This window comes from Phragmites australis, chromosome 14, assembly GCF_958298935.1.
Source record: "Phragmites australis chromosome 14, lpPhrAust1.1, whole genome shotgun sequence".
Taxonomy (NCBI): Eukaryota; Viridiplantae; Streptophyta; class Magnoliopsida; order Poales; family Poaceae; genus Phragmites; species Phragmites australis.
In genome coordinates this window covers 18318551-18334746 of record NC_084934.1, presented here as the reverse complement: position 1 = coordinate 18334746, position 16196 = coordinate 18318551, and the positions used below count along the sequence as shown (strand labels likewise).

Below are 16196 nucleotides of genomic sequence, written 5' to 3'. Positions count from 1 at the left end.
CTAGCCTTAACGTTATCCTTCGTCTTCTCAGGAATGTCCATGATTGTGCCAAAATGGCCTCAGCGACATTCTTTTCAGTGTGCATTACATCAATGTTATGTGGAAGAAGGAGATCATCGAAGTAGGGGAGATTCCACAAGCATGGCTTGTGAGTCCAGGCGTGTTGCTCACCATATCCCAGAAATCCATCTCCTTGGGCATTGGCCTCGAGAGCGTCTAACTGAGTACGAACCGCGGCACCGGTCATCTTAGGTGGTGCTAAGCCTTCGACAACTACATCTTTCATAAAGTTCTGCACGTCTTGTCTGAATGGATGGTCAAGAGGAAGGAATTGTCGATGCTTGTCGAAGGAAGAATATTTGCCACCCTATGTCAACCAAATGAATATCAGAGCTGCCCTGCATACTGGGCATGGGAACTTCCCATGCACACACCAACCACAGAATATCCCATACGCCGGTAGGTCATGCAGGGAGTACTGGTACCAAACATGCATTTTGAAGTTTGTCTTTGTAGCTCGGTCGTATGTCCAGACCCCATCCTCCCAAGCACGGACCAAATCATCCATCAGCGGCTCCATGTACACACTCATATTCTTCCTCGGGTATTCAGGCCCCGGAATTATCAGCGACAGGAATATGTTCTGTCGTTGAAAGATGACGTCGGGGGGGAGATTGAGGGGAATAAAAAACATGGGCCAATAGCTGTATGAGGCACAAGTCATACCATATGGATTGAACCCATCAGTTGCGAGCGCAATTCGTACATTACGAGCCTCTAGAGCTTTTTCACGATGAATCAGATCGAACCTCTTCCATGCTTCACCATCCGATGGATGTACCAGCTTGTCAGGATTGTATCGACGCCCATCTTTGTGCCATGTCATCTGTTTAGCATATTCCACAATCATATACAGCCGTTGGATTCTCGGTACGAATGGAAGATACCGAAGGATCTTCACGGGGATTGCGAGCTGCCTCTTCTGACCATCACCAGAGTCTACCTCAAGATACCTAGAGGAATTGCACTTCACACAGTACTTTGCGTCCGCGTGTTCTTTCCTAAATAAGATGCATCCCTTTGGACAAGCATGTATCTGCTCATATGGCATCTTAAGTGCACGGAGGACTTTCTTCGACTCGTACATGTTCTTTGGCAGAATGTGACCTTCCGGGAGAAGGCTACCAACAACTGTCAGCATTGCATCGAAGGTTTCTCGGCTGCAGCTAAACTGGGACTTGATAGCCATTAGGCGTCCGATGGCATCCGGTTGAGAAACCTTGGAGTGCCCGTGAAGGGGTTGCTGCGCCGTAGACAACATATCATAAAAGTCCTTTGCGGTTGACTCCGGCACTTCCTCCATACGTGCTTCATTAAAATATGCGTCATGAAAGTCATCTAGCATGTCTCCGACCCCGACATCATAGTCGTTGGTTCGTTGACGCACCACCTCCTCTCTGGCACGTTCGGACTCACCATGGTAGGTCCACCGGGTATAGTGTGGCATAAACCCATTCTTACAAAGGTGTTCACCCATGACCTCCTTTATTTGTTGACGCGCGTTTGCACAAATACTGCAGGGGCACCAAGTTCCACGAGGTCCCTTAGGCCTAGCAAATTCTAATTCCAAGAATGCATCGGTCTTCTGGATCCATTCATCGGTCAAAAAACCCTGACTAGAGCGGCCAGTGTACATCCACTCACGATCATCCATCCTCTAACATATTAGGAAACATACACATATAATATTTTTTATTCAACAAGTAATATAAAAATCAATTTCATCTACCTATACAATTAATTATTTCCATCAAATATTTGTGTTTTACCATAAGAGGGAATCGGCATGCATCAAACTATCTAATAGGTAAAGATAGGTCATAATCCCACCCGACGATGTGTAGATTGGGCCGTTTCCATGCTCTACTCCGATCCGAGACAGAATTTCGGCAGCACCTCCCCGCTGTTCTCCAAATACACATCTCGGTAACAAGCCAAGATAATGTGTATCCGGAGAACAACGGGGAGACGCTGCCGAAACTCTGTCTCGGATCAGAGTAGAGCATTGAAACGAACCCAATCTACACATCCTCGGGCTGTCCAAAAAATGTGGACAATTCGAAACAGTTATGGTTATAGATATGCAAAGACTTGCATATTTATAACCATAACTCTTTCAAACGGGAGACGCATAGGTTACGCGACATGCACATCCTAAACCCTAAATTAGCTAAAATTCAAAATTTCGGCGGCACCTCCTTTGTAATAAATAGCAAAACTGGCATAACAACACAACAACACAGGCATGACAAATATGGAGGATACAACTATCTAAAGACTAATTAGAGGACAACGCAGACTGAAATCTGAATCAACTTTCATAACCCATTCCCCGGATAGTATTGCTACAAGGACTCCATATGATCTACTTCATGTGCTACCAGCAACACATGCCCACAATGACATGAGTCACATATGAAGTCCTCATGGCAATACTGTCCGGAGGAGGGTGTAAAAGGAGGGAGGAGCACATGGCTTCAACGGCGCATGGCGTGTGGCAGTACCTTGTACCCCGGGCGTCGGAGGGGGGCGGCGCGGGGCGGCGCTGGGCAGCGCGGGCCGGCGTCGGAGCAGCGGCGGCGCGGGGCAGCGTCGACCGGCGCGGGGTGAGGCGGCGTCGACCGGCGCGGGGCAGCGTCGGAGCGGGCCGACGTGGGGCGAGCCTGGCCGGCACGGCGCTGGCCGGCGTGAGGCGGAGCGGGCCAGCGCGGAGCGGCGGCGTCGGGCGGCGGCGCGAGGCGGGGCGGCAGCGGAGGAGGGGGAGCTGGCCGGCGCGGGGCGAGGCGGCGTCGGAGCGGGCCGACGAGGGGCGGGCCTGGCTGGCGCGAGGCGGAGCGGGCCGGCGCGGAGCGACGTCGGAGGGGGGCGGCGCGGGTGGGGCGGCGCGAGGCGGCGTCGGGCGGCGGCGCGAGGCGGGGCGGCAGCGGAGGTGGGGGAGCTGGGAGGAGTGGGAGGGCGGCGCTGGCGGCAGCGGCGGATGGGGGCGCGGGAGGCGGCGGCGGCGGCCGGGGAAAAGGCAAAGGATATTCTGAGATCTGTCCCCGCGCGCGGCCAGGGTGGGGAAACCCTATATTCGGTAAATTGCCGAGTGTCGTTTTTTGCCGAGTTTCAAATCTAGAACACTCGGCAAAGCCCAGGTTTGCTGAGTGCCAAATCACGGACACTCGGCAAATCAATTGTTTGCCGAGTGTGAACGCAAGAACACTCGGCAAACACCTGAATTTTTTGGCTACAAATGCACTTAATGAATTAAAAATAGCAAACGGACCCACAAAAATGCCAGATTTTAACATCGAATATGCTATGTTGTATGTTGAGTGTAGAAAAAGTTTCAAGGTCAAACGACGATTCAACCGTCACTTCGGCTTCAAACCTGATCCGTTCCCTCTTGAAATCATGATTCTTCCTCGAAGATGCTTCGGTTTCTAAGCATCGTACGTGATAACTTTTGCGAAACCTTCTCAAATTTTTATCACAGCCTCTATGTATCATATCATGACACTATGGCAAGTCTCATATTTTTCAGACTTCGTTTGTTTTTTTTAGAATTAGAAAACCAATAAGCTACATGTTGGTGGTCGAGTGTTGCCGCCCAGATGTTTCAAATTTCTTTTCATTTCTTGGGTAAGGCCTAAAAATAGACTCAACAACATGAATATGATTTTTCTACCCATATTTGTTCATTATTTCATGTACTTGCAGATCAAATTTGACTTATATCCATTAAAAGCCAAGAAATGCACTTAATGAATTAAAAATAGCAAACGGACCCAGAAAAATGCCAAAGTTTAACATGGAATATGCTATGTTGTATGTTGAGTGTAGAAAAAGTTTCAAGGTCAAACAATGATTCAACCGTCACTTTGGCTTCAAACCTGATCCGTTCCCTCTCGAAACCACGATTCTTTTTCGGAGATGCTTCGGTTTCTAAGCATCGTACGTGACAGCTTTTGCGAAACCTTCTCAAATTTTTACCACAGCCTCTACATATCATATCATGACACCATGGCAAGTCTCATGTTTTTTTGTTGCTTTTTTGTTCCACCACTTCTCACTATGCTACCAGCTACCTTCTCTGATGCACTTAACAATGAACCAAGCAAAACACATAGATCAGAAGGGAAGCTTGGTGTGTCAAGCTGATCTGCTTTTGCTTCTTCCACTTGGCAAGCATTGAAAATTCCTTCTTTGTCTGGATGACAGCTGGAATGATAGTATATAGCAGAGAAATTCCTTTTTTAAGGCAAGGAAGAAGAATTGTCATTCTCCTTTGTTTGTGAGCTCAACTCATCACACAGTAGCATCTTTGACACATGTTCAGAGCACAACTGATTCCAAGGGCCGCTTCCAGGAGTCCACATCTGCTGCATCTCAATCTTGAAGCACGACTGAATTCTAACTCCAAGTTCATAACAATATCATCCTTAAACCATACTGCAGTAGTACCGGAATTGATGTGTGGCGGCCCTTGGTTGGTTGTTATTACGAGAAAGAAAAGAGAACAAAAGGAAACCAAAAAGAAAATAAAGAAAAAAAATAGTTTGCCGAGTGCTTAATATCGGGCACTCGGCAAACATTTATGTTTGCCGAGTGTCCGTTAGACGACACTCGGCAAAGGGGCGACTCGCCGTCAGCCGTCGAACGGAGGGACACGTGGCGCGTTGTTTGCCGAGTGCCCGAATTCGCCGAGTGTTTTCTCTCTCTTTTGCCGAGTGCTATTGTTTGCCGAGTGTTTTTTGAGGTATTTACCGAGTGCCTAATTGTTTACCGAGTGCTTTCGTCGGGCACTCGGCGTAGGTGGTTGTTTGCCGAGTGCCCGATATAATGCACTCGGCATACACGTAGGCACTCGGCATACACATCGATTCCGGTAGTGATATATAGCGAAAATTGTCCTATTAGATATTGATTGTGATTTTAGTGATTGATGACAATATAATTATTAGGATTAACATGTTTGTCGCGAATATATGTTAGTAGGTCTCATAGATGCAATACATTAAGAAGTTATCGTAGCCGAGATAAAGTTTGATTGAATTAGAGAAATTCTGGAAAAACTAATCACATCGGAAGGTCCGATGCAGAGGAGTTTGAACTCACAGTAGTATTATGCACGGAGGCTGATAGCCTCACTGGATAGTTTGATGCTCTATGTATTGAATTCACCAAAGTATTTCTGATAAAGGGGAGAAGACTGAGGACCTCACTGGATAGTCTGGTGATCTGTACAGTATAGCACCGGAGCATTTCTTGCAAAGAAGAATGCAAGCGTAGAATATTGAAGATCAACCCACCGGATGATCTGGTGCTTGATTTGTGCACACCGAAGTATAGCGCTGGAGCATTTCTTGTAGATACGACTTCAAGTGCTAAAAAATGAAGATCAACTCAAATCAACTCACCAGATAGTACGGTGATCACAGAAATAGTTGCACCAGAGCATTTCTATGGAAAAGAAAGAAGGTTTAACTCATTAGATGGTCCCATGCAAATGGAATGAACACCGGATGAATGCACCGGAGTATTTTACACAGAGAGACTGCAAAGGCTCGGATGGCTTAAGATAACTCATCGGAAGGCCCGGTGATGGATTTGAAGGTATACTGGAGTGTCCGGTGTTCACGGAGACCTTGAGCAAAAGTCCAATGACTAGTTTCTGAGGTGGTACTCACCGGATGATCTGGTGTTAGTATTATTGTTCTCACTGGATCATCCGGTGTTAACACCTTTTCTGAGCCATTGGGAAACCGGTTAGTTGGTGGATTTGAGGCTATAAATACCCCTCCACTTAATCATTTGATTTGTGGTATGCTGTTGAAGTCTAGAGGAAGCTCATATAAACTTGAGAAGACATCCAAGCCACCAAAGTGCTTAAAATGACCATCCAAGTTGATTAAGCACAAGACTAGATAGTGTTTAGTATTTATAGGTCTAGAGTGAATTCTAGCTAGGTGCTGCAGCTTGAAGAAGAGATCAAGGAGTGATCCTATCTTGTACCGAGTGGTACATCGGCACCTTAGAGTCTGGATGACTCGCTGGTATTTTGGGCATCGGTGGCTCAACCTTGTTGACCCTCCAATTTGGTATGGAGCGACGGTAAGATACGTGTACGTGGACGCAGAGCCCCTTGCCTTGGTGGCTTAAGTTCTGAAGTTATCACAATGTCAAGTGACAGGAAGAAAGGCTAGTGGTGAGACATTGCCTTGGTAGTTTGGTGGCTCATCGTGCTTGAGACATTGTCTTGGTGATTTGGTAGCTCAAGAGCCATGACCGGAAGAGACTTGGCGACCTGGAGCATATCCTTTGTGGAGCTCTAACTTGGATTAGGGGTGGCATTCATGTTATCGATAACACGGGATAAAAATCCCTTGTGCCAAGTTTGTCTCTCTATCTTATTTACGTTTCCGCATTTATATACTTGTAATTTACCTTACTAGAGTAGGTTGTAATCTTTTTGAGCAGTAGAGTAGATACACTAGATAAATCTAAAGTATATTTAGATAGAAATTGAGATAGGCTTATCTTGTAAAGTTTTTGGAGTCAATTTGTTTTAGGTTTTTAAGTGTCCTACTTCATCCCTCATCTTAGAACGTCAATGTTCCTCACAATTGGTTTATATTGTGAAGTTTTTTGAGCCAATTTATTTTAGGTTTCTAAGTGTCCTAATTCATCCCATTCTTAGGACTTCACCGTTCTTCACAATGGTATCAAAGCCTCGTGCTCTTTATAGGCTTAACACCTTAGAGTTGTGACATCCGGGGTTAGCATTGATACCTATAGTGCTTCACTTGTCGATGACGTAAATTTCTCCCGTTGAAAAATTCTAATATATTGTTATTTGCAAGCCAAGGGTCTAGATGTTTAGAGAGTTACTGAGGAAGGGATGAGACCTTGCATTACCAACAAGAAGAGGCAATTAGATGCATTAGTGAAGAGTATCATTTTATCATCTTTAAATATTGATGCATTTAATCGTGTTTATTATCTCACCAATGCACATAATATTAGGAATAATCTCTTTAAAATACATAAAAGCATAAAGAATATGCACAATGAGAAATATCATATGCTTGTTACTAAGCTCAATAGCACCAAACAATTTTTTCATAAAAGTGCTAATAATATGTACTCATATTTGAATATTCTTGTCAATGAGATCAATAGGCTAGGTTTGACGCCAATTGACAATAATCAAGTAATGAGAAGAATGCTTCAAGCACTTCTTTCAAAGTACAAGTTGCTAGTATCTATCATCTACGATAATAATGACATCAAGAAAATGACTCTAAGTTAAGTGCTCAGCAATATCACCTCCCATGAGATGACCATGTACATAGGGGTGAAAGCCTCTTCCTTATCTGATGCCAAAAATCTTGCTCTCATACGCAAGCAAGCACCATGCCTACATATGAAGGTGAAGATGAAGAGATAAGAGCAAGAGTCAAGCTAAAGCGAAGATGAAGAGAGAAATCAAGATGATGAGCAAAGCACATCAAATGATGAAGAAATAGATCCCAAAGTCGCCAAGATCAACTCTCAAGTGTAGAAGAACATAAAAAAGACCAATACCAAGATTGATCATCGAATCTCTATGAAAGATTTGGTCAAAACAATTAATCACATCAAGAAGTAGAAGAAGGCCAAGAGCACCATGGAGACAAAAGGAAGAGCCAAAGTATTTGCAAGTATGAGAAGATTGGTGAGTGAAGTTGAAGATTCAACCTCAAATGATGAGAGCTTTGCCACCTACTCCTCCAAGAGAAGCTCTTTCTCAAGGTCATCATCACGCAAGCCATCATCACACAAGTGTCTTATTACCAAAGGTATAGAAAGTTATATAAGTGATGATGAATCTGTTGAGGATTCTCCCTCCTATGATGAACTCCTTCATTTGATCAATGAGTAACAAAAGGACCTTAATAAACAATCTAAGGAACTTAAAAAATTTAATACTCTCAATGATATTCATGATACATTTATTTCTAATTATGAACAATTATTGAGCAAATTCAATTTGCTAAACAAAGAGCATGATGAGCTTAAGGCAAAATTTGAGTGTATTAAATCTCAATCTAAGACCCCTTTAGAGCAATATACCTCTCTATTTGATTTTAATCCTAAGGTAGATATTTCTACTTCTTGCAATGATTTAATTGATATATCATGCTCACCCCATTGCAATGAGATATGTGTTGAGAATGTTTTTGGAGAACCATCTAATGAACTCATTGCATAAGAAAATGATGAGCTCAAGCAAGAAGTCGAAAAGCTAAAGAAGGACTTGGCGAGATTAAAGGGCAAGAACCATATCTAACCTCCTCGAGATAACCATGCTACCATGATGAAATAGCTTGCGGAGGGGTCTACCATGACATACTTCAAATATCATCAAGAAGGTCACAAGTCCTTCCAATGCAAACAAGTAAAGAAGAAGACCAAGAAAAAGAAGAAAGCAATGAACCTCTTCAATAAGACCTCTAACATCTACACCTAGCTCAACTATAAGTTAAAACTAAGAGCAATCACTACACGCTCAAGAAGAATAACAATGGTAAAGTAGTTGTACATATGGTTGGGAGAAAGAATTAGGAGGGGAACCAACCTATTTAGATACCAAGGAAGTCATCACTAACATAAATGAGCTTTAATAAGTTTAGGTTCTAAAGAAAATTTAAAGCCCGAGGCGACTATAAGAATTTAGAGATTTGACTCATAAGATAAAGTAAAGGTTTAATCGAAAAAGACAAATACACAAGATTAGACGTATTGATAAAATTTTGGCTTTTCAGCACATAGCTTTTCAGAAAAACGTCTTTCAGTGAGCTTCTCAGTTTTAGTTTATTTTCCTCAGAAGTAGGCTTCTAGCTTCTTCAGAGGTCACTTCTCCAGAACCATATTTGCTCTGACTTCTGGCAGCAGCAGAACCAGAAGCAGAAAACAAACAGAGCCTTAGGTCGGTTCACGTGGAGTCAGGAGGTCATAGATTTGAGTCCTTGGAATCGCATCAACACGAAAAATTGTGTGACTTGGTGAGTTGCTACACACGACCATGTAGATAGCTGATGGTGGGCTTCATAGCTGAATTTTTTTCTCAATTTTTCGGCACTAAAATGTTGATTATTCTAGAAATAGCATCTCTCACGGTCTCAGATAAGTATTATCGTATATAGCTTTGGACATGTTGGATATAATCAAGTGATTATCTATCACCAACAATCTTTTACGGCTCTAAAACTATGTAAGATGAGGATTTCCGAGCCATGCTAAATGAGCTCATATGTGGTAGTGACTCAAGTTTGATTTTGGCTGAGGTTATTAGACAAGGAGGTCTCTATTATCTGGTCAACCTAGGTAAATCTAGTGCATATGTCATTTGCTGCTCTTTACCTTTGTTTATGATTGTTGGAAAAAGATAGGACAAATAGTAGATGTGAAAGTGGCATACACTACTTGCCTAACTCCTTGCCTGCAATGATATACTTTTCCAGGCACACTATTAAAAAGATGAAAAATCATTGACTCTAACATTACATTAATACGATTTTAATGATTAATATGAAAGCTGTATTAATATCAATGCAATTTTGATGATTAATATGAAAGCTGTATAAATATCCATGCCGTCCATTGAAAAAAATGTCTCTGTGCCGTGCCTGCCCCCGCGGGCCCACTCCCTGGCCCCTCGCTGGCCACAGGCACCCGCGCCGGATAAGATGATAAATACACGAGCCAAAAATATCATCACACGACTGCACAGCACAGCGCGGCGCGCACTGCACTCTACGCGGGAGCACCGTCAGCAATGGGAGCAGCGGCCGTGCAATTCACCGGTATCCTCGGCGTCTCGTCGCCGCCTCTCGCCTCCTCGCACTGCAGCACCAGCAGCAAGACGCAGAGCTGCCTGCTCCGTCCGCAGCGGCAGCGTAGGAGCCTCCGCGTCCGCGCCGTCGAGATGGGAGCCCCCGGCGGCGAGCCTTCAGCCGGCGTGCCGGAGGAGGAGGAGGAGGAGCCGTCCGTCGACTTTGCGTTCGTCAGCGTGAGTTCTCTCGGCCATCGCGGTGCTTTTGATGCGCTATTGCTCCTTCATACATCTCTTCTGACGTCACTTGGTTGATTTGCGCTTGTACCTGATGGTTGCAGCCGCGGTTGCTGCCGGACGGGACGCCGGACGTGCACTACCGGACGGCGTGCGGCGGGCAGAAGCTCAGGGATATCATGCTCGACGGCTACATCGACCTCTACGGGCCCTATGTGAGTCACTGCGGCCGCCGGTCTCGCTCGCGTGTTCACCGTGCTGGGCTGGGCACCACCTGTCTCTCTTGTATTATCAGTTGGTGGTGATTGTTGAATAATTCTCTGCTGCTGCTACTGCTGCAGGATAAGCTCCTGCTCAACTGTTCAGGAGGTGGTGTGTGCGGGACTTGCATCGTCGAGGTACCTCGAATTCAGAATGAGTCTCCTCTTTTTTTAGTTTTGATTCACGTTGCAATATTGTGTAAACATCTATTTTTTAAGTCTTTTTTAAAGTTTTGAATCAATTCCAGCACAAAACATGTTAGGCATTTTAGAGAACAACCTTCCCTTTTTTTTTTCCGTATTGTCAACACGTCTGGATATCAGAGGCCTCATCATACAAGCAGTTCCAGTGCCATTTCATAAGTGATATATTCTTCATATGGATAGTTCCTTTTCCAGAATCCTGATGCAATAACTAATGAACCCAACGAGAGCTGGGCCTAACACTTCGTTGAGTTTACAGGTGGTTGCAGGCAAGGAAATGCTTTCTCCCAAAACCGATGTAGAGAAGGAGTTGCTTAAAAGGGTTTGTACACACAACTCCCTACGTTCATCACAAGCAGCCATTTTTCTCTTCCAAAATAACATAAATAACCACTTTCTAAATGTAGTACCATGTTCTACATATATCGAACATCACAGTGTAACTCCATGCTAAAATTATATGTTCTTCAGAAACCCAAGACGTGGAGATTGGCGTGCCAGGCCACGGTCGGCAACGCAGATTCAACTGGACAGGTATGCATAAATGTTTTTCATTGTCGTTTTGTACACGCTGTATTCTTAAAAAGAGAAATTACTTCTCTGTAATGCTGAAAATTTGTGTAATCGAATCCTACTAATCGACAATCCTGCAAGTGCTGCTTCATATTTTTCATAATGACAACAATGACAGATGTATGTTTTAATTTGATCGAAAGAAATGACGGGTATATTACCTTGATGTGTTGTTTGCGCAGATGATCATTCAGCAATTGCCAGAGTGGAAGATACATGAGTGGGACAAGTAACTGATCTCTCAGATAGTACTACTCCTGCGGCCAATAGAGTAGATGTCAGCATGAACATAGGAAAAGGGATAAGCACTTGATCAGGAGAAGATCTGGTGGAGATTGATGATCATTTTGTCTTGTGTAGCAACCAAATGAAGCATGGGTGCAATTATATATAGTCACGGTCTGTAAACTGTTCCCTTATTCAAAAAGTAATGGTGACATCTTAGAAAGACCTACATTTTATTCGACAAGATGTTTGCCGGGTAATCCTAGTTCTACGTTTTTGCCATCCTGAAAGTGTATTCCTACTGAATTCGGAGCAGGAGAAACTTGACAGTCTGGAACCAAAATAGGAACTAGAATTGGATCAATTCCTACAGGATGGTGCAGTGGTGGCTCTCAGTGATTGAAGATGGATAACATGGTGATATCACAAGCTCGGTGGAAGCATAGAGACGAGTGATAAGAGAGATGAAACAGAGATGGAAGTGAGAGGCAGAGGCCTAACACAATCAAGGTTTTTTTTCTTCTGCATACGTATGGGTGGCTATTTGCTCAAAATATCGAGATAGTTGAAATGGCAAAATTGGAAGTTGGTATGGAGTTTGATATATGAAACTTGGAGACCTCACCTGATACACTAGCTACCAAAGAAGAAAGAATGTTCCACGAAGACAATATTTTTTATGAACCCCGGCTTCATTAGTTTTGATTTACAAAATGAAACTAAACATCGTCACAGATCATTTACAGAGCACCACGTAATAAATCTGTCCATCACATATATGTTTTAGATAATTGTGAAGCAAAAACATACAAATCACTCGAACATAGTGGTTAGTGATTTTAATATAGAGAGCCACTTGTTGCGGAGGAGGTTGGCGGAGTCGGTCCACATGGTGTCTAGTGGAGGGCACGCGCGGAGGAACACCACGCGGCGAGGTTGGGGCACCGGAGAGGAGGTGCGGGCATGCTAGAGAGAGGCAACGGAAGTTGAAAGAGATCAGAATAACTCAGATACCATGTAGAGAAATGGAAATAGGACAATCATCGCACACCCAATCAAGAGGGATGTCCTTTCATATATATAGCCGGATGAATCCGGGGTTTGGTAAGTATAGTGATCCTCAATTTGAGAAGGTAAAAAAATACAACCATACAATATCGCTAATACTTATTTACTTAACACAAACCATATGAATCATTCACAGCCAGAACGTTCACAAAGACTCACTCGAACTTATGAATCACCAAACCAAAAAGATTACGCTCGTCAGTAAATACTGATTTAAACAAGCCTGTGTTGGCAATTTTCTTTTGCCAATTACACAAGATCTCTCTTGAGAGCTAACACAATTCATGAATTAATCGACACAAAAAAGAGACCACCCATGAACGAGGAAGCTCTGCATCGAGCAGCAAACAGCAGCTAGCTAGTATCCCGACAAGGCAGCCCGGGACTGGCGCTCCATCTCGGACACGAGGTTGCGGACGAGGCGCAGGGACTTCCCCGCCGTGGTCGGCCTTGGCGCGGGATGCATCTCCGAACTCTTGCATGCGGCGGCCATGGTGGTGGTGGCGGACGCGTAGGAGCTGGCGGCGCTGGATGACGGCTGGGACGGCGGCGGAGTCGTCGTTGACGGTTTCTGCATCCTGACGTGGTTACGCGCGATATGGACAGTGGCGTAGGGGTCTTCGCGAGGCAACTTGCCCTTGTAGACGACCTCGTAGCCTCCATCGGTGGGCTGCACGACCGTCGCGGGGAGCCAGAGCACGACGGTTTTTCCCATCGCCTGTATCGCGGTCCTCGTGCGCACAAGAACCGCCGTGCCGGGCTTCAGGTGCGCGGTGACGCCGGGGGTGGCTGCGCACGCGGACCCGGTCGAGGAGGCGCTGGACCGAGACGGCGGCGGCGTAGAGGGAGAGGCGACAGAAGGGCGCGGCGGAGCGTCAGGCCGAGGGCGACGCGGTAGTGGCGCGTGGGTGGTGCCGGCGGAGCCTCGGGACTGGGAGGTAGCCGAAGACGGATCCTCCACGCGCGGCGGACGAGGGCGTGTCTCCTGGACCTTGTGTCGCGCAGCTTCACGCGGCTGTGGCGGCGCGGAGGGCTTCTTGGCGGCCGGCCTCGTGGGCGCCAAGGGCTTGGGCCTCCTGCGCTGGAGCTCCCGGCGGATGCTCCGCATGCCGGAGGATGAGGAGCGGGGCGGCATCACCATGGGATGGGATGGGAGACGCGCGGCGGAGCAGAGGTGTTGATCGATCGGATCGTGCAGAGGAGGAAGAGGAGTGGAGACGGCAAGAGAGCGGAGGTGCAGAGTGCTTCTTCGTGCGCGCGAGGCAGGGCGTGGGATTTAAGCGGAGTCGGGGCTCGGATTGGATCGATAAATGGATGGGCCAGTCCGAGTTTAGCTGTTTGCCGTGAGGGGCAAGCTTACCTGAGGCCGGATGGATGGTTTTCAGGCGTTTGTTCGGCTGGGGGTCCATCTGCGCACAGGGCTACTACTATAGCCCATTAGGTATAAACCAAGCTAGATATTTTTTTTAAAAAAATATTAAACACCTACATTAAAATTATAGCTCTCAATACTAATAACAGTTATATGTACTTAAATATAATTAACTATCTTATTAGTATTATTTTTATATTATCTCGTTTACTAGAGAGATACATCGTCCTTTGTCTAAGAGCAGTATAAAAAAAACTATTTTTTTCCATAAACACCTTTATAAACACGCTATTGTATATGCTTATGCCTCGCTCCTTCGTATCGTTCCATTAGCGTGGTTTGTCAACATGTAAAAAAATGTTGAACAAAAAAAATTAAGTCAGCCCATGAAAAAATGATGAATCTACAAAATAAAAAGGTCCAGAAGAAACTTCCAAAAATAATTTAAAAAAGGAATGTTGTGGAAAAAATAAAAAGTTTTTTTCCCTATAAGCGTCTTTTCGAGAAAGGAATGAGCCCGCCAAATTCATGTGGAAAGCATTTCTACACATCTAATACCATATATAGCGAAAATGGTTATTAGGCTATGATTGTAATTTTAATAATTAATGATAATATAATCATTAGCACTAATATTTTTTCAAGAATATATATTAGTAGATCTCATAAATGCAATATATTAAGAAGCCATCGCAGTCGAGATAAAGTTTGATTAAATTAGAGAAATCCTAAAAAAAATTAACCGCATCGAAAGGTCCGGTGCAAAGGAGTCTGACCTCACAGCAGTATGATACACATAGGCTGATAGCATCATCGGATAGTCTGGTGCTCTGTGTATTGAACTCAATAGAGTATTTCTGATAAAGAGGGGGAAGGCTGAGGACCTAGCACCAGATCATTTCTTGTAGAGAAGAATGCAAGTGCAGAAGACTGAAGATCAACCCTCTGGATGGTCCAGTGCTTGATTTATGCACACCGGAGTATAGCACCGGAGCATTTCTTGTAGAGACTACTGCAAGTGCTGAAGAATAAAGATCAACTCACCGGATAGTAGGTTATCACAGAGATAGTTGCACCGGAGTATTTCCAGGGAAAAGAAAAGAAGGTTTAACTCACCGGATAGTCCGATGTGAATGGAATGTCCACCGGATGAATGCACCAGAGTATTTTATACAGAGAGACTGTAAAGGCTCGGATGGCTCAAGATAACTTATCATAAGGTCCAGTGATGGATTTGAAGGTACACTGGAGTGTCCAGTGTTCATAAAGACCTTGAGCGGAAGTCTAACGGCTAGTTTCTGATGTTGTACTCACTGGATGATCTGGTGTTAGTATTATTGTTTTCACCGGATTATCCGGTGTTAACAGCTTTTCTGAGCTATTGAGAAAGTTGGCGGATATAAGGCTATAAATACCTTTCCACTCAATCATTTGATTTGTGGCATGCTACTACTAAGCCCATTAGGTTATAAACCATGCTAGATATTTTTTTAAAAAAATATTAAACACCTACATTAAAATTATAGCTCTCAATACTAGTAACAGGTATATGTACTTAAATATAATTAACTATCTTATTAGTATTATTTTTATATTATCTCGTTAACTACAGTGATACGTAAGTATCCTGTTCTCTATCTAAGAGCATGTACTACTGTAGTTAAAAAACTCTATTTTGTTTCCTATAAACACCTTCCTAAACACCCTGCTGTATATGCTTAGGCCTCGCTCCTTCATATCGTTCCATTAACGTGGTTTGTGAACATGTAAAAAAATGTTGAACAAAAAAAATTAAGTCTGCCCATGAAAAAATTATGAATCTACAAAATAAAAGGGTCCAGAAGAAACTTCCAAAAATGATTTAAAAAAGAAATGTTGTGCAAAAATAAAAAGTTTTTTTTCCTATAAGCGTCCTTTCGAAGAAAGGAATGAGCTTGCCAAATTCATGTGGAAAGCATTTCTACACACTTAATATATATAGCGAAAATTGTCCTATTAGATAATGATTGTGATTTTAGTGATCGATGACAATATAATTATTAGGATTAACATGTTTGTTGAGAATATATGTTAGTAGATCTCATAGATGCAATACATTAAAAAGTTACCGTAGCTGAGATAAAATTTGATTGAATTAGAGAAATTTCAGAAAAATTAACCACATCGGAAGGTCCAATGTAGATGAGTTTGAACTCACAGTAGTATTATGCACAGAGGCTGATAGCCTCACCAGATAGTTTAGTGCTCTATGTATTGAACTCACCAGAGTATTTCTAATAAAGGGGGAGAAGACTGAAGACCTCATTGGATAGTCTGGTGATCTGCACAGCATAGCACAGGAGCATTTCTTGTAGAAAAGAATGCAAGCGTAGAATACTGAAGATCAACCTACCGGATT

General features: G+C 43.9%; 2 protein-coding genes across 2 annotated transcripts; one reads left to right on the top strand and one right to left on the bottom strand.

Moving 5' to 3' along the window:
* Nucleotides 1-9794: 9794 nt before the first annotated feature.
* LOC133891631 (photosynthetic NDH subunit of subcomplex B 3, chloroplastic-like) lies at nt 9795-11640 on the top strand. Its single transcript, XM_062332363.1, has 6 exons — nt 9795-10096; nt 10201-10311; nt 10438-10494; nt 10820-10882; nt 11032-11094; nt 11316-11640. Exons 1-6 carry the CDS (start codon nt 9863-9865, stop codon nt 11364-11366), a joined length of 579 nt encoding a protein of 192 aa, XP_062188347.1. The 5' UTR covers nt 9795-9862; the 3' UTR covers nt 11367-11640.
* A 1144-nt stretch (nt 11641-12784) lies between these two features.
* LOC133890285 (uncharacterized) lies at nt 12785-13567 on the bottom strand. The gene has a single exon (XM_062330703.1). It carries the CDS (start codon nt 13565-13567, stop codon nt 12785-12787), a length of 783 nt encoding a protein of 260 aa, XP_062186687.1.
* Nucleotides 13568-16196: the final 2629 nt, after the last annotated feature.

Bases quoted from the DNA above. Each gene is read 5' to 3' on its own strand.
- LOC133891631 (XM_062332363.1), top strand. From the start codon at position 9,863: ATGGGAGCAGCGGCCGTGCAATTCACCGGTATCCTCGGCGTCTCGTCG. The intron at 10,495-10,819 runs GTACCTCGAATT...TTGAGTTTACAG, and splicing joins GCGGGACTTGCATCGTCGAG to GTGGTTGCAGGCAAGGAAAT. The intron at 11,095-11,315 runs GTATGCATAAAT...TTGTTTGCGCAG, and splicing joins ACGCAGATTCAACTGGACAG to ATGATCATTCAGCAATTGCC.
- LOC133890285 (XM_062330703.1), bottom strand. From the start codon at position 13,567: ATGGTGATGCCGCCCCGCTCCTCATCCTCCGGCATGCGGAGCATCCGC.